At 45.3% G+C, this 17,452-nt stretch overlaps 3 protein-coding genes across 4 annotated transcripts; 2 read left to right on the top strand and 1 right to left on the bottom strand.

Annotated features, from left to right (window-relative positions):
* Positions 1-701: 701 nt before the first annotated feature.
* creb1b (cAMP responsive element binding protein 1b) lies at positions 702-5,366 on the top strand. 2 transcript variants are annotated; one of them, XM_061287320.1, is made up of 8 exons: positions 702-966; positions 2,022-2,134; positions 2,241-2,384; positions 2,537-2,637; positions 2,742-2,890; positions 2,963-3,145; positions 3,254-3,407; positions 3,466-5,366. In XM_061287320.1, exons 2-8 carry the CDS (start codon positions 2,030-2,032, stop codon positions 3,608-3,610), a joined length of 981 nt encoding a protein of 326 aa, XP_061143304.1. In that variant the 5' UTR covers positions 702-966; positions 2,022-2,029; the 3' UTR covers positions 3,611-5,366. The 2 variants fall into 2 exon arrangements, with proteins under 2 accessions (XP_061143304.1, XP_061143305.1); XM_061287321.1 differs by lacking the exon at positions 702-966 and adding an exon at positions 1,458-1,499 and having other exon boundaries at positions 2,027-2,134.
* Positions 5,367-8,777: 3,411 nt separating this feature from the next.
* ccnyl1 (cyclin Y-like 1) lies at positions 8,778-13,028 on the top strand. The gene is made up of 10 exons (XM_061286981.1): positions 8,778-9,881; positions 10,003-10,077; positions 10,173-10,216; positions 10,342-10,442; positions 10,518-10,553; positions 10,609-10,660; positions 10,736-10,855; positions 11,226-11,392; positions 12,163-12,325; positions 12,480-13,028. The coding sequence occupies exons 1-10, from the start codon at positions 9,719-9,721 to the stop codon at positions 12,594-12,596; spliced, it is 1,038 nt and encodes a 345-aa protein (XP_061142965.1). The 5' UTR covers positions 8,778-9,718; the 3' UTR covers positions 12,597-13,028.
* Positions 13,029-13,112: 84 nt separating this feature from the next.
* On the bottom strand, positions 13,113-16,057 carry fzd5 (frizzled class receptor 5). Its single transcript, XM_061286980.1, has one exon. The coding sequence runs from the start codon at positions 15,588-15,590 to the stop codon at positions 13,911-13,913; it is 1,680 nt and encodes a 559-aa protein (XP_061142964.1). The 5' UTR covers positions 15,591-16,057; the 3' UTR covers positions 13,113-13,910.
* Positions 16,058-17,452: the final 1,395 nt, after the last annotated feature.

Here is a 17,452-nt window from a genome sequence, read left to right as displayed (position 1 = left end):
GCCCCCGAAGCCAGTTTCACGTAGCAACTCAAAAAATGACACACTATTGTGAATAGAAAAAAATAAAAAAATCTCAAGAAGCTCTGCCCGGAAAAAAAAAGCATATCTGTACTTTTGCTTTGAAACTTTTATATACCGTATCCTAGACAGATCGGTGATGCTAAATTGGGAAGAGTTGGAGTTTTAATCATTGTGTGTGGGCTGAGCATGGCAAAAAACTTTGACGACTTGCCATAAAAGTGCTTGTAGTCTACAGTGGGTGTAAAAGTGGACTGCATCATTTTACGAGATGTTTTGAGCCTCTGTGCCTCAATGTACTGCTGAGTTGTCTTTCTATTGAAACCAAATATTGGCTGCTGTTTTCAGCTCAGGAAGAAAAAAAAATCTGACAGCTAAATAAATATTTAACACGTTGATGTTTCATAAATCAAGCATAAGCGACGTGAAATTGGTCTTTTGCTGCCATCTAAAGGATATGAATATGAGCCACACTTTCTGTTAAATGAATGGCTTTATTTTATATATGTTTAAATAACCATTCATCACAACTTGAACTTAGAATTAAATGAATTGTAGCTCTTCCATTACAGCTTGTGCACATTTTATCATGCAAAAGGTCATTTTGGATGTTCGGCTTGATCCGCGCCGCTTCGTGCTTTTCCGCCTCTCCTCGGCCTAGACACTTCGGCCATTTCCGGACGGCGTCGCCATCTGCTTCGCCGTGTCTGGTTCCTTCTCTCCAATCTCCGTCTTGTTGTCTGCGGTGACGCGGCGGAGGTGTAGCCTGACGCGGGCTCTTACGTGTCGGCCACAATAAAAGTGGAGCTCCGGAGGCCCGGGGAGCGACGAAGGGAGTCTGTATTGGTAAGGAAGGCGGAAGGAGGCACGCTTCGCGGCTGTGGGGGAAACGTTCGGTGTTGGTCGGGTTCGGCCCGAAGGAAACAAAGAAATCATGGCGGCTCAATGGTGTGTTTTTTTCCTTTTGAGCGGGATGGAGGGTGGGGAGGCTGCGGCTGGTTTTTTGTTTTTTTTGGGGTGGGTAGAGGAGCTGAAGCCCAAATGAACTTAGATGATGTGAATTAATGGAATGCGTGCCAGTTTAGCACGCGCAGTTTGTATTGTAGCTAAGTGATTAGCATTGGCTAGCAGGGAAGCTAGGTTGGGATCAGCTTCCCGCTTTTTCCCGCAAATTCCAGTTTTGAAAAAATACATATAAATTGCTCATCTTGCACCAACTAACTTAACGTTCTTTACGTTAACCTTCTGGTGGTCCGAGTCACAATTCTTCTATTTCCTGGTATTAAGCAGCCCCCGGGGCTCCTATGTTTTTAACACCGGGCGGTCAAGGCTGCGGTGGCCGAGGGGGCGTCACCCGAGCCGGCCATGTGGCTCAGCTGTCAGCCGCCGCCTATCGAGCGCTGATGATGGTTCTTGTTTTTGAAAAGTCGAGGGAGAAACGCTCAAAGCCAATCATGGCGCGCACAGCAGCCACGCAAAGCGTGAGCTCACCGCCATCACCATGACACACGTCACACACCAAGTATGATCATCCCTCTTCATTTTCGCTAAGCATCTCAATAGGTCACTATGCATTTCTTGCTTTTAATTTTACATCCCATTTGTTTTTCTTTGATTAGATCAGCACTAGAGCAGGTCTGACTCACATTACAGTGATTCTAATTTCCAATCTTGGCTCAGGTCTCCTGTGTGGCGTTTGCATGAAGAGATTTTCCTACCACATTCATGCATGCTAAGTTGATTAAAGACTTATTTGCCCATAGGTGTGAATGCTTTTGTCTGTATGTGTCTCTTGAGTCTTATTCAAACTAACTTCATAATGTCGTCAAATAAAAAGTTTCAAATTGCAAAGGCTGCAGTTTTAGAAAATTGAAGAATCAAGGTTCATCATTTAAGCTCCCCTGCCATCCTAACAAGGACAACCAGTGTAGAAAATCAATCTAGTATTTCATCATATGACATTGTGTAATGGTAACTATAATAATCATTCATTTATTCCCCAGCTCAGCCGATGAAGATGGAGTCAGCGGCGGCTGAGACTCAGCAGACAGCCGAGTCTGCCGAAACGGAAAACCAGCAGCAGATTACGCCGGCGCAGCTCGCTACCTTGGCACAGGTAACGGACGGCCATGACGTGCTTTTCTGATAGAGATCGTTGCAACCCCTTATGCTCAGCTACTGTTACTCCTCCCCTCGTGGCCACGACATACGTTTTGCCTCAGGCAACAATGGCATGTCATGGCTCGGCAACGGGTCCCACTGTGACACTGGTGCAGCTTCCAAACGGACAGACGGTCCAAGTGCACGGCGTGATCCAGGCCGCACAGTCGTCCGTCATACAGTCCCCACAGGTGCAAGCTGTGCAGGTAATTCATGGATTTCACATTTGATATACTCCAGCATCTCTAAGGACACCTACTAGATATGATAACTGTTTCCACACTGTGTTTTTATGTTAAGATTCCCGAATTATCCATGCAGGTGTTAGATCGATATTTGAAAAAAAATGTCTGTGTAGATCTCAACCATCGCCGAAAGCGAGGATTCGCAGGAGTCGGTGGACAGCGTGACTGACTCGCAGAAGCGCAGAGAGATTCTTTCGCGCCGCCCCTCGTACAGGTGACTGGTATATTGGTCTTGAGACTTGGTGAAGCAGCATGTGGCTCACTCCCACCCCAATTGTTGTGCTCTCCCGCCTAATCTCTTTACTTTTATCCCGGCAGGAAAATTCTGAACGACCTGTCGTCCGACGCACCGGCCGTCCCTCGCATCGAGGAGGAAAAAGCGGAGGATGACGTGGCGGCGGCCACGCCCACCATCGCCACGGTCACCGTGCCCACCCCCATCTATCAAACCAGCAGCGGCCAGTACAGTAAGTTTCTTTTCGACCGTTCATCAGCACACTTCTGCTGTCTTCCTAAAATGTTGGTCATGTGGCTCGCAGTCGCCATCACGCAAGGTGGCGCCATCCAGCTGGCCAACAACGGCACCGACGGCGTTCAGGGCCTGCAGGCGCTCACTATGACCAACGCGGCGGCAGCCCAACCCGGGGCCACCATCCTGCAGTATGCGCAAACCAGTGACGGCCAGCAGATACTGGTGCCCAGTAACCAGGTGGTGGTGCAAGGTGAGCAGGAGACCCACAGTAATATTTTGTCTTTATTTTGTTATCCTTAGAAGAATACTAAACCTTGTCAAACATTCCTGCAGCTGATTCGAATGTGTGTGTTCTCAGCTGCCTCTGGGGACGTTCAGGCCTACCAGATCCGAGCTGCGCCTGCCAACACCATCACCTCCGGGGTGGTCATGGCCTCGTCGCCCGCCCTGCCCACCCAGGGTGCCACCGAGGAGGTCACCCGGAAAAGGGAGGTTCGCCTCATGAAGAACAGGTACGAACGAATGTGTAGATCCGCTAGCAAGTTGGATGTAAACGTTTCTTCCGAATAGGGAGGCGGCACGTGAGTGTCGCAGGAAGAAGAAGGAGTACGTCAAGTGTCTGGAAAACCGAGTGGCGGTCCTGGAGAACCAAAACAAGACGCTCATCGAAGAACTCAAGGCCCTCAAAGACCTTTACTGTCACAAATCCGAGTAAACCCCCACCACACCCTCCGAGTCTGGAACGGCCCCAAGTAGCTTTTGCGCTCATTCAATCTTGGTCGGTTTTGTTTCACTTGCCTCAGCTTTTTCAGTATGTCATACTTGTTTATCATGGGGATGGAAAGGGAACAGTTTGCGAGACTTAAAAGGGATGCTGCTTTTGCCGTCGTTGCGATTCCACCTCAGGTCTTCACCCGAACACCTGATTTTGGCTTGAGCCTACTTAGCGGGTACCGAGTCATTGTGCTAAAACAGAACTTGAATCCTCCTAACATACACTATGGCTGTGGCTCAGGAATTCGCCCCTCGCCGGCTCTGACTCCAAGTGTCTTTTCAAGCTTGAGCATAAAAACCTTTGAAGCAGATGTTCCATCTGCAAAGAGAGATTGCAAGCTCTTTAAACTTTTGACTTTGCTAAGAGACACTCTAAATATCTGTTAACTTTGGTGGATTTACTATAGGAACAAATCTAGGTTGAATCCCAATGACGTCAATTCTGGGTGATTTCGTCTTTTCAGGTACCAGAAGTCATTGTTGTGGCCCAACTGCATCGTCTGGCAAACATTTTTGGCCAAAACCATCATTCCGATAAGATTGACAGAACAGAGGTATGGTGATCATAGTCATCAACAGTATGTTTTTTCGCAAGAATGTCAATCTGCTAGACTTTCAAACATACCCTAAGTCATTATGATGAAATCATTCCTGCAATTTTGAAATGGTTACGAAACACGCTGATATACCCATGGTAAACATTTAAATGTATGGTGGGCAAGCTTGGCCATCTGGACAATTCTAAAACTTGGAACCCGTTTGGAAGGACTGTTTTCCTTCACAGGACACTTCAAGAGGACCCTCGGAACCAGTCTCAAAGTCGACATTATGTGACACTTTTAACTTATGTCAGACTGAGGTCCTTTTATTTCACTGTGTCCTTTTGGGATTTGTAAAGTAAACCCACCAGGTATGTCCGTTTTTACTCCATTAACTGTTAAAAAAAAAAAAAAAGACAAATGTGTCATTTTAAACATTTGCATGAGTTACACGGCCAATCTTATAATACGTGTTTATTTTTTTATACGACAAATGTGTACATAGACGCTACTGCATGTGTAGGCTTGATGTACCTCTGTTTATTGATATATTTGTAATATACTGTACACGTGCGTGCGTGTGTGTGAGAGTGAGGCCTGGCGGTCACGGCAGCTACAAGTTTGTTGGTATATGAGGTTGCGGTGCCATATTTTTGTATTTTCATTTTGATCATTGTCCACCCACCCCCCCCAAAAAAATTGTGTTCAAAATATAATCATCTTATTTTATCACATGGACACAAACATCTAATCATTAGATTCTAATGGAAGCACAAATGTTCTTTCAAATTGACTTCAACTGGCCATCAATTATTCACAGCTTCACCAATGTATTTGAAGCTTTCTTTGTAATCATTTTATTTCATAATTGTGAAGCTTTGCCAGCAGTATTTTTTTTAATTTTTATTTTCTTTTAATAGTTTTTGGATTTTGCTATTGTACAGTAGACACGTCTTATTTGTAGTGTCAACCGGATGGCTCCTGTGCTCAAGTTTTGTTTCATGTCCAGAGGAACGCTGATAGATCATTTTTAATGTACATACAGTATATATGAACGGGGAAGGGGTAAACATGTATACATGAATGTGGTTTATTTGTAACATTCACTCACTGTACTGGTGCTGGCTGGAAAAGAAAAATAATAACAGGAACATTTTCTATCTCGATGATTTTCGATATGGGCCTCATCTTAACAAGCTTTCCCTCGTTGAGGTCACCGTATGAGTTGGTGTTCTCTTTGCAATACCCCAGCAGCTGAATATTATTTTTTGTAAGGACTTGTTATGTCGCAATAAACTGCACAAGCAGACGTAGAAAGGACTCGCGTCAATTAAATCTGCATGTTGTCTATCGACTACAGTCAAACTATTTGATACTGTATGCGTTATTTAGAAACAGGTTTAAGGCATTTAAGCTGCGTGATTCTGGACAGTGATTTTTTGGGAGAAGGGGGGCATAGACCTTTTCTTTGGATTCGAATTTTGATTTGCTTGTCCATGCAATCCACAAAAATGATTTATGAGAGATCTTACTTTGGTAGTACATTACAGGGGGGGGGGGGTCTGGTGTTATAGACACTTTTAAATGAATTTACGATTTATGTGCAAAGGAAAATGTAATTGCAACTTTTTTAGAATTTTTTTTTTTGTCATTTGTGTCATCACTTTTGATGAATGCATCGTGTGTAGTTTTTTTTTGTGTTCTAAGTCGAATTTAGTTTAATCATCTGTTTTAGTTTTCATATGATGGACGGAGCACGTCGCTGTCAGTGTCCCGTTTGCCATGCAGAGCAGCTGCATGCAGGTAACATATTGGTGGATTGCAGCGTAATAGTGACATCTAGCGGTCAACTGGCCGAGCAACAGAACAGCCTCTGAACGAAGTGGTTGTCTGTCTGGCTGGCTGGCTGGCTGGCTGTCTGGCTGGCTGTCTGTCTGTCTCCCTATCGTCGGTCGGGCTAGTATCTTTTGGAAAATTTTCAATGACTTTTTGGTTAACACTGTTCTTACCCTTGAACATATTTTTCAACACAGAAAGTGAAACGAAATTTCTTAAATTGCATTAATCTTGTCGGTGTAAGTGACCCTTGCATGTTAGGTGAAAAACCCTAGCTAATTTTATCTTTTTACATCTATTTTGATTATGTTTTTATTATCCTTTATTTTATTGCTTTTTATTTGGTATTGTGTAACGGTTACTGTTTGGTTATGATCGAAGCCGCTTTTGTCACGTACTGTATGTTTGATACGGACGTTCAATTTAAAAAAAAAAAAAAAAATCATTTATGTAATTACTTGAAAGGCAAGAAAGCATGCAGGGAAAGCCTCTTGCTGTGTGACGATGGAAAAAGGTAGCGTTGTTATGCTCAGTCACGCACCAGAATTGGCGTAAATAAAGGAATGCCGCGAACGCAGGTGCTCATAGGGTTACCGTTTAATAACAGTTTTTTTTTTTTTTTTTGTAACTGGCAATGGCATTTTATAGCGGTGAAAACAACCCCCATCATTTTTACACATAAATAATAATAAAACCAATAATGCCTGAAAAGCAGTGGGAAGGATAAAATGGCATTGAATCCCCCACCCCAAGATTGTTCTAATAAAATGTTTGTTTCGTTTTTGACAGATTAGCTTTTTTCAGGTGCTTTAAAGAGTCACAGTTGAATATTTATTTATTTATTTATTGTAACACGCAGTGGCATTTTATAGCAGTACAAAAAGAAAAATACACAATTTTTACACACAAATGATAAAAAACAACAACAATAATGCCTGAAAAACAGTGGGAAGAACAAAATGGCTTTGAATCCCCACCCCAAGATTGTTCCAATAAAATGTTTGTTTTGTTTTTGACAAGATTTGCTTGAGTCACAGTTGAATACGTATGTATGTATGTATGTATGTATGTATGTGTGTGTGTATGTATGTGTGTATGTATGTGTGTGTGTATGTATGTATGTATGTATGTGTGTATGTATGTATGTGTGTATGTGTGTATGTGTGTATGTGTGTATGTATGTATGTATGGCGACAGGCAGTAGAATTTTATAGTGCTACAAAAATGGGCGAACAGGTCAATGGATCCACTCGACCCGACAAGCACACGCAGGCCTTTGCTAGATCCTCCGACATTTTGCATTTCATTGGCAGTGGAAACAAACAAAAAAAAGCCCATTCAGCACTTCTTGTTTTCTGCACTCGCAGCACTGAATGAATACTTTGGCCGGCGGCAAATTTGAGGAAAAAACGTGCAAGAAGTTGAAAAGTTGAACTTTTCCAATTGTGTTTCCCGTTCCAAAGAGGTGAAAAGTGTCACCCCTGACAACACGGGCCCTCCCGGCGGCAAGAAGCCCAGCGACGGCGGAGGCACCAAGAAGCCCAGTGGCGGCGGCAACCTGTCCTACTCACCTGCTCTGCTGGTGACGGTCATCCTGGTGCATCTGCTGCTTCAGCTGGCCAAAGGAGAAGGGAGAAATGGCCAGCCATTGATTGAGATTTGCCACTGTAGGTGGATTTTGGTTTACTTCCCATTGATTCAACGCAACATGTGCTTGTTGCTTTTTTCATTTTGCTTTTCTTTTGATTCAACTCAACGTGTGCTTGCTTGCGTCTCAAACTCCGTTGTAATTTCCCCCCTACATTAGCTTCAATAAAATCATCAATCCTGGTTTGCTTTTAATGAGCTCTAAAGGGAAATATACTTTCGGCAGTTTGCAAACACATTTGATTAAGGCTGCGTTAGACATATATAATCATATCAACATAATTTTCAGTAGTAGTGTACTCGTGTGGTCGCATAATAAGTGGAAAGGAATGTGCAGGCTACATGAATTTGTTTGCTTCAAAGTATTGTGGAACAGGAGGTCCAGACAGGGAGGACATCTCAAGGCCGGTGAGGAACGCGAATAACAACTCGTCTTTGTGGTCCAGACACCTGGACCCGGGCGCCTGTATTAGCTTGCTTTGTCAGGATTAAACAATTGGTAAATTCGGCCTAATTGATCTACTGGTCTTCTCTTTGACAGAACAAACTCGCAAAATTGTTAGGTGCGACTGTGTGTGGATTTGGACATAACAATTCTTGTGTTAAGTGTTGATCACAATTTGGAGTCAGATCAATAACTAAAATCCGTATCCAAATGGCGAGGAGTGAAATGAAGCGTGTGCGTGCAATTTGAGAAGTTTAAATGCTCTAAAATAGAATATCTTGAAAAAGTTATCTTCTCTTTTACTCTTAAGTATTAGGTGCTTCTCAATTTGTCGAGTACAACACTTTTTCACTTAAGAATTGAATGTGGACTTGATGAATTATTTACATGGATAAAATGGCAAAATTCATTGTTGCACTTTGAATTATGAGTTTCCTAAAACCTCGACTTCATGTTTTGATTGGCAGCACAGGGTTTATTTAAAAAAACAAAACAAAACAAAAACAACGATGAGTGTGACGCTACCAAAATAGCAATTTACGAATACGAAGTGAATGACAGCTCTCTCGGCAAATCCCCGCCCCAGGAAAAAAAATGTTCTAATTCCTCGACCAATGAGATCAATTGGAATCCTTCTGTAGGCGGGGTTAGACGCATCTCGTTGGAAAACAGTGCTGCTGTGCTATGAGCGGCGATAGCTACGAGATTACGATCATGTGAGACTTTTGGTCCAAATTAAACAAGGACAGAGTGCGGAGGGCTTACAAAAGTTGCTGGCGCGATGGGAAACGAAGATATAACCCTAAGGATTTAATTTGATTTGTTTTGTCGTGTTGGATTGAGCCTCTTTTGCTCGCAGTAGGCCGCAGAATCCTCGTATTGGATTTTTTGGGCGAGCGCCAGAGGACAGCCAAGCTATCTGGCAAGTAGCATGGAGCCCCATTTAACTGCGTGATGTGCCAATATTAATTTCGCTATATTTTTCATTATATTAACTAAAACATTTTCTCGCTGTGTCGGCTCCCCCACGCACAATTTCTCGCGATAGTCCATGGAAGGCCACAGAAGCCTCGACCTGGGTTAATTTCGTTAGCCTGCAGGACACCCATAACTAACTTGAAAGTAGTTTTAAACCAGTTTATGAACATTAAACCGTATGTCGTGCTAAACATTCCGGAGCTGCAATATTTATCTTCCCGCAAGAGTATATATTTTTCCGAAGCGGTTGGAAGCTCCGCGATGAAGCCAGCTCGCTCGAGCAATGAATGAATGAGGTCGGGGTGATTAGAACCACCTGCTTGCTCCATAACGTCACTTTTAATTGAAAGAGTCGTCTTTCTCATCTTCATCGGCCTATTGTGGGGCCGCTAATTCGGGACTTGTTAGCCGCTGCTTCCCCGCGCAAGTGGCAGAGGAATGCCGCCGCTTGGAGTTGGCGGACGGCTGCTGTTTAGCATGACGAGCTAATGGAATGCTAACATTGAGCCCTGCTGGAAGAGAGCGGGGCGCCCGGCCGGAAGCAACTAAGCGTACAAGCATTCGGACTACATTGGGACACTGAGCTCACACAGCCTGGCCCGGTATGGGGAACACGGTGTCGTGCTGTGTCTCCCCGGAGTCAAGCCCCAAGCTGCCGTCCAGGCAGCCGGCGGAGCGGCTGGAGGAGTTTCTAACCAGTACGGAAGTCAGCGATGACAACAGCGCCCCGTACCTGCAGCACATCAGCGACAGAGAAATTCCTGACGGTTCGTGAGCTTTATAAAAATCTAATAACATAAAATAAAAACCGTTTTATGCATTAGTGAGGTTGCGTTGGTTTCCAATACTTTAAATCTTCCTTAGTAGCCGATTTTTTTTTTTTAATAGAGCTGGCTTTAGAGTCCAACCCATCGGACCATGCTCGAGTCAGCACCATCTTCCTGTGCAAGTCCCAGACGGACGGTGAGTTAATGTTTCATACTGTGGAGCATAGACGACTCAAGTCATCTACATGACGTATTGAATTGACGAAAATAACAATGTGTTTTTATTGACAGTGCGTGACAGAAGGAAAAGCAATCACATCAATCACATCAGTCATGTAAGTTCCCCCTCATAGGAAATGATATTAGTGATCTTCTCCCTGTTCATACTGTAACCACAACGTAATAAGAGGGTTAACAGTTGTAAAAATAACTTAACCACCTTCTGTATGTGTGTGCGCAGGTGTCTCCTGGGCCGCTGTCCAAGAAGTACAGCTCATGCTCCACCATCTTCATTGACGACAGTACTGTCAGCCAGCCCAACCTCAAAAGCACAATCAAATGGTGACAATGTGTGGACACATCATATTGTAATAACATTTAAGACTTACCGTAAAGTTTCTTTCTATTTGCCTCCAGTGTCACTTTAGCAATCTACTACCACATCAAGAACAGGTAAGTCCATACACACTTTTAACTACAGTACGACTTAATGGGTAATGTACTGCAGGGACTCCAACCGCTCTCTGGACATCTTTGACGAAAAGCTGCATCCTCTAACGGTGAGTTCATCGAGATCTCAACCAGCGTGTTCAGCAAATACATCGGTCATGTCAAATCTGTGTCTTGCCGCGCAGAGAGAGGCGGTGCCAGACGAGTACGGCTGCATGGACCCCGAGCACAAAGTCATCTATCGTTTCGTCAGGACGCTCTTCAGTGCTGCACAACTCACTGCCGAATGTGCCATTGTCACGCTTGTAAGTACACAGTGTTGATTGCTATTATTTTTGTTGAGGCCAAATGAATCCAGTATCTCTTTAAAAGCTAAATCTATCTTAACTGTCCCCAAGCAATTGCGCTGTACTGGATTTGAAGGGCACATTTTTAACATTTAATTCTGTGATTGTTTGGCTTGCCATGACAGAGTTGAGAATTCCTATTTTCAGTCCACAACACTAAGAACATTTAGACACCAGAGGGCAGCAAAAGCTAGCAAAATATTGTGGGTCTCATTTCAACGCATTGTTACTGTTCAGAACAATGCCTTTTCAGTTTTCTTGTTATGATCATTGAAGCCATCACCGTAAATGAAGTGGAGATAAATATGTTCCTATCTCTGGAGCTCAGGTGTACCTCGAGCGCCTGCTGACGTACGCCGAGCTGGACATTTGTCCCTCCAACTGGAAGCGCATTGTGCTCGGAGCCATCCTTCTGGCCTCCAAAGTCTGGGACGACCAGGCCGTTTGGAACGTAGACTACTGCCAGATCCTCAAGGACATCACCGTAGAAGACATGTGAGTGGGTGGGTGGGGGGGGGGGGGGGGGGGGGGTCATTTACACCTAAAGCTCCAGCTACTTTTATTTCTGGATAGTTTTTGGAAAGAAAAGAAGAACACACCTCAAAGGTTCCTGGACCGCTCGAAAGTACTAACAGGCTAACAGGGTTCCCAAAAAAAAAGAAAAAGAAAGAGGTATCCATCGTTAGTGATACGGATGTTCGTCAAGGCACACTCGGTAACAAATGGATGGTGCCTGTGTGCGTTTTTGTGTGTGTGCTGCCCTGGCTTCATCTGAGAGTCTTTGTGGATGAAGGATGAAGAGGGGGTTGTTTTCAGAGAAATGTAGGGTGGCTCTCAAGTGCTCTCGCTGCTTCCACATAATGGGCCTGCCTCTCGCCCACTCCATTAGTTGCCCACGGATACCACACACGCGCACACAGAGTGCCCTCGGTACACCTTTTGGCGGCCAACAAAGAAAAAACCTGGATGCGGTCGCCATGGTGACTAGTGCCCTCAGAGGCTGTGTGATGATAAAGAGGCAGGACCACCGAGCTTGCAGCTCTTGTCAGTTTCATATTTTGAGGTTTTGGTAATAGTTTCAAAATGGAGCCTGCAACAGAGAAGACGAGGCAGAAAGGCTAGCACAGCACCATGACTTTCCTCTTACTTGTTAACGATACGCTCGTTACAAGCGAATGGTGTTATTTGACAAGAAGTCAAAGGCTCGGCAGAGTTTGGAGCCTTCCCGAGGCCTCAGCTGTGTGCTTTTGTCCCGCCCGCTGCAGGAACGAGATGGAGCGCCACTTCCTGGAGCTGCTCCAGTTCAACATCAACGTGCCGGCCAGCGTTTACGCCAAATACTACTTTGACCTGAGGCAGCTGGCTGACGACAACAACCTCAGCTTCCCGCTGGAGCCGCTCAACAACCAGCGGGCGCAAAAGCTCGAGGTGACATTAACCTTACAAACGCTCATGCCCGAGTTAAAAAAAAAATTAGATATTCACATTTTACATGTGAGTCACAATAAAAGAAAAACTAAATGTTACTCACCCGCAAATATTTTTTTGGAGTCATTGTGGTCGCATGTTGTGTTGAATGCAGGCCATCTCCAGACTGTGCGAGGACAAGTATAAAGATCTGAGTCGGGCGGCCATGAGGCGGTCGCTCAGCGCCGACAACCTCATCGGCATACGATGCTCCAACGCCATACTCTCGTAAGACCGCCAGATAACCCCCCCCCCCCCCCCCCCCCCCTCCACGTCAACATTACTGCTGCCAGCCCCGGTTTAACGCAATTATTTTTTATACCTTCTATTTATGCGCAACTCACCCTGGTCGCATGGGCGCCACTCTAATGCCGTATAGTCATTACAAAACAGCATTTTGTTGGGAAAACTAAAAGTCCACCTTTCCACATCATGGAAGATCAGGATTGACAGTATTGTAATCCCGCCGTCCCAAATATCGTTCTCCCTTCCCAGTGAACAAACTACAATTACATTCATGTAGAGCTACTGAAGGGAACTCGACGGCCAGAGGGGAAAAAGTTGGTTCTGCTTACTATGTAGGCTACTAGCTGTGAAATGCCATTTTTAAATGGAAAACCCATTTGCGGATGGAGTATTTTAAAATAAACACTAATCATGTATACACGTGGCCTGTCGTATGTTGTGTTAATAAACACAATGTGACACAGTAGTTGCAAATACGTTGCATTTTAATTGGTCTACTCACTTCAACTGCCTTCAGGAAAAAGAACATTTCAATGACAAATAAAAAAACAACAACAGGAGCAATCAGAATGCAAACCACCATTTTGAGTACATTGTGTTGCTCTGATCCAAAGAAAAGAGCACAGTGGTGTTAACAAAGTGCTTGATTTGTACCCACATCTGCAATTTCTATACAAACAAATATACAACTAAAGTAAGTGACGGTTTTTGACAGGTAAATGATCATATCCAACAACCCACTTTAAATTATGATCATTTAAAATGAGCAACAGCAACATTTCAAGTCCCATAGTATAAATCAATATGAAAATGATGGACATCAAGTCAACATTAGCATTGTCCACATATGAATGAACACAAAACGAGTCACGTGCCTGACTGTTTTGTATGTATGATTAAAATTTACACAAAAAAAATGCTCAGACACAAACATATATTTACATTTGTTCCAACTGCAGAATTTTAAGCAGACAATTATTAATCATTTTTCAAAAGGTGATAAACAAAATGAGTCAGTCACATGACTTGACGTTTGTTTCTTATTTATGTGGGCAGTCTAGAAGCTGTTTTCACCAGCAGATGGCGCAAAAGGGCCAAAGCGGTTTCCGAGATATATTGGAAGCGCAAGTCCAATACAGTCCGCTTCATAATTCAAAACCAGGACTTGAACCCTGCGTCAGAACCTATTCCAATCTTTACATCAATAAATAAATTTTAGTTAATCCGGAAGTACTGCTTCCAGTGTAGCTCCATGGACCTGAAGGTCTGAAACTCCTGCTGTCAGGTTTAAAGGATTTTGTCATATATGGGACGAAGCTTTATGGTACATTCCGGGGATAGGTCCTGTTAAAGCGGCAGCCTCCGCATACACAGGGGGTGGGGCCGTCACCTTGTGGGGCCACCAGGGGCAGCACTGTGCCAAGAACCTCCGCCAGGTGTCCAAGGTCTTCCCAGACCAGATCCAAACCCCTGAAGTGATGCCCACCACCAAGCACATAAAGTACTTGAGCATGAAGACAGCGTAGTCAGGTCCGCCGCCCAGCCGCTGGCGCTCGGCCGCGCAAGAACAGGCCAGCACTCGGTCCCAGTCAGAGCGGCGGTGCTGCTCGTAGACCAGGCAAGCCACCACCACCACGGCAGGCACTGTGTAGAGAACCCCAAAGATCCCGATTCGGATCATGAGGCGTTCCAGTTTGTCGGTCTTGGTGCCGCCCTGCTTGATGATACCACGGATGCGGAAGAGCGACACGAAACCAGCGAGGAGGAAGAGTGAGCCGGCGAATAGGTAGATCACCAAGGGGGCCAGGACGAAGCCTCGAAGGTTCTCCAAGCTTTGGTTGCCCACGTAGCAGATGCCGGCTACCGGGTCCCCGTCCACAGCACTGAGGGCCAGAACCAGTACGGTCTTGACGCTGGGGACCAGCCAGGCAGCCAAGTGGAAGTAGTGGCTGTATCCCGCAATGGCCTCGCTGCCCCACTTCATACCCGCGGCTAGGAACCAGGTGAAAGACAAAACCACCCACCAGATGGAGCTGGCCATGCCGAAGAAGTAGACCAACAGGAAGACCAGGGTGCACAAAGCGGGACCGCCCGTATCGTACAGGATGTGGGACTGGTCCGCGAGGGGGGCGCACGCCACCCGCTCGTGCCCCACCACCAGTCGGATGATATAGCCCAATGACACAAAGAGGTAACAAGTAGCCAGGAAGATGATTGGTCTCTCCGGGTACTTGAAACGCTGCATATCCAGGAGGAAGGTGGCCACTGTGGTCAGGGTGGATGTGAAGCAAAGTGCCGCCCACAGCCCCACCCACAGGGTGGTGAAGGTTCTCTCTTCCTCTGAGAAGTACGCTTGGTAGCACGGCTGGGCGCAGTTGAGGAGCGGCCCCGTGCGAACCCGACCGTACAACGGGTGCGACTCACTTTTGATGGGTACCAGGGGCTCCCGGCAGCGGCACTCGTGCTCACCTTGGGCCAGCGAGTTAGGTCTGGGGCGGTTTTTGAGCGTGGGCTTGGAGAACGATGGCGGCGAGGTGGTGGCCTCGCTACCGTTTTGGTCCATGCAGAGGGTGTCGCCGCCCAGTCGGGGGAGACGCTCGCAGCTCATCCGCTCGGGCCACTCAAAGCCGTACTGGCTCATGAGGGGCGAGCACCCACGTTTGGCACGTTCGCACACCGACCGGCACGGCGGTAGAGGCTTGCGGTAGTCTGGGAGACAGATGGGCGTATACATGCTGCACAAAAAGAACAGCAAGTCCGGTGAGCAACGGATCCGGACCAGGGGCCAGAATTGGTGCACCTCCAGGCCCACTTCTTCCTGGGTGTCGTGGTTGAACTGGTTGGGCATGTATGTCAAGTTGTAGCCAATGCCGCGGCACATGGGCACCGTGATGGGCTCGCACGAGATCTCCTTGGAAGCTGCGTGGACCTGGGACCCACTCTGGATCAGCAGGAAGAGCAAAAACCTCATCGTCTCCATTTTATCCAAAAATGGTCTTAAAGTTTGGCGGTTTTGGACATTAGTTTAAACCAAACAAAAAGTGATATTAAAGTCTTAATGTCCATATAAAATAAAACAAAAACAAATTTGGTCTAAAGGACGGACCCGTGTTCTTGTGGTCCCTTTAAACTAACCTAAAATTTTGCTTTTCAGGTCAACTTAAAATCAAAACAAACCATAAAATGGATGATAGTCCCGTGCCCTTGAGGTCATTATCCTGTGTAAAGTCCGAGAATATTAATCCAGAAAAAAATCACAACTCCTAAATCCATAACGTTTCACCGTGCCAACTAAAATCCACCAAGTCGTAGAAAAAAACAAGTCCTCGTTCACTTGTCAAACAAACAAACTCAACACAAATGAGTTTTTATTCCCCGCCTCCTGTTTCAGCGGTTTCCGACGTCCTACCGCATCCCCCGCACCACACGCGAGCGACCACTCAGGTGCTAAACCTCGCACGGACTGTACAACTCAACGCGCTCGAACCGCCTCCTGCAAGCCCGACTGCTTGTTGCATTCAGGAACCCTCAGACAATTTAGCTTCGCTTATTCAACGCCGGGGAAAGTGCCATTTTAACCCATAAATAAACTATTTTACTTTAAATAAAATACGGCATTATTTATATGACTGCGCGTGACAAGTCATATATATTTAAAGTTTTATATTTCCTGTCTAACAGTTGCGACACATTACATGTTTGTTTAAAGCAGTGATTTCGTAATTACAAACGGTTATTGGTATTTTTAATGAGTGCGACTGGAACAGCATGACCCAGTACACTTAACGTAAAAAGGCCATTTTCCGGATGCGCCCAAACGCATCTTGAATTCTTTAAAATCCTTTTTCACAATAGTTTATTACTTTTTCGCGCATTCGAATGCACCAGCTTCTTGTATTCCATGACTTGTCCACACCTGCAGAAATGACCGAGCAGCATTTGAATGCACCGGTTAATGGATGACTGACATTAATGAATGAGTAGCCGTCAGTTAACTTATTTGTAAAATGTTTTTGAAATAAAAACCAAAATTAGCAAACAGTAATGATATTTGCTTTATGACAAAATAGGGTGCCACTACCTATTGCTTCAAAGTAAAATAAACGGAGTGTGTAAGAGTTGGCGTTATTGTGGCGCTATGCAGGGCATCAAGTGTTCGGGTTCAAAGGTTAAGTTTGACACCTTTGTATGTTTTAGGACAAGTTGATCTTTGTGTTTTTCTATTCAGGTGACTTTGATAAAGGAAACATCAATCTCAACGTTTGTGGGGTTTTATTTCAGTCAGTAGGAAATGACACATTATAGAAAATCTAAAAAATAATCCAATTTATTCAGCAGAAATTTACTGGTTTTATACTCTGAGACTCATAACAATACATACACACGCACACACATTGCATTCGTGTGGGCTCCCCCCTTTGTGACCGTTTTGCCTCCCGAAGAGTCTTTTGTTTTGATCTGCGTTGGCATGTGGGGGTCCTTCTCTCTCTCTCTCTCTCTCTCTCTCTCTCTCTCTCTCTCTCTCTCTCTCTCTCTCTCTCTCTCTCTCTCTCTCTCTCTCTCGCTCTCTCCGTCTCTAAATGAGCGGCAAGGGTCCGCGGGCCAGTGGAGCGGGACAAAAAGGCTGCGCTGGCTACACTTGCCGCTTTGTGGTCCAGCTCGTCATCGCTAATTGGCTGGGACAATTAAGGCTGCAGTTGGGCAGGAGCCTCAGCGGCCACACTTGCTGACCTGATGCTAAGTGACGCGCTAGAATTCCGTCGTGTCAAGTTGTCAACGCTCAATTCACTTCGTAGGACGCAGATGATGTCACTGCTTTGCGGGCGCACTTGCGCTGAAGTT

Source organism: Syngnathus typhle, linkage group LG9 (assembly GCF_033458585.1).
Source record: "Syngnathus typhle isolate RoL2023-S1 ecotype Sweden linkage group LG9, RoL_Styp_1.0, whole genome shotgun sequence".
Classification (NCBI taxonomy): Eukaryota; Metazoa; Chordata; class Actinopteri; order Syngnathiformes; family Syngnathidae; genus Syngnathus; species Syngnathus typhle.
This window is presented reverse-complemented; position numbering and strand designations above follow the sequence as displayed.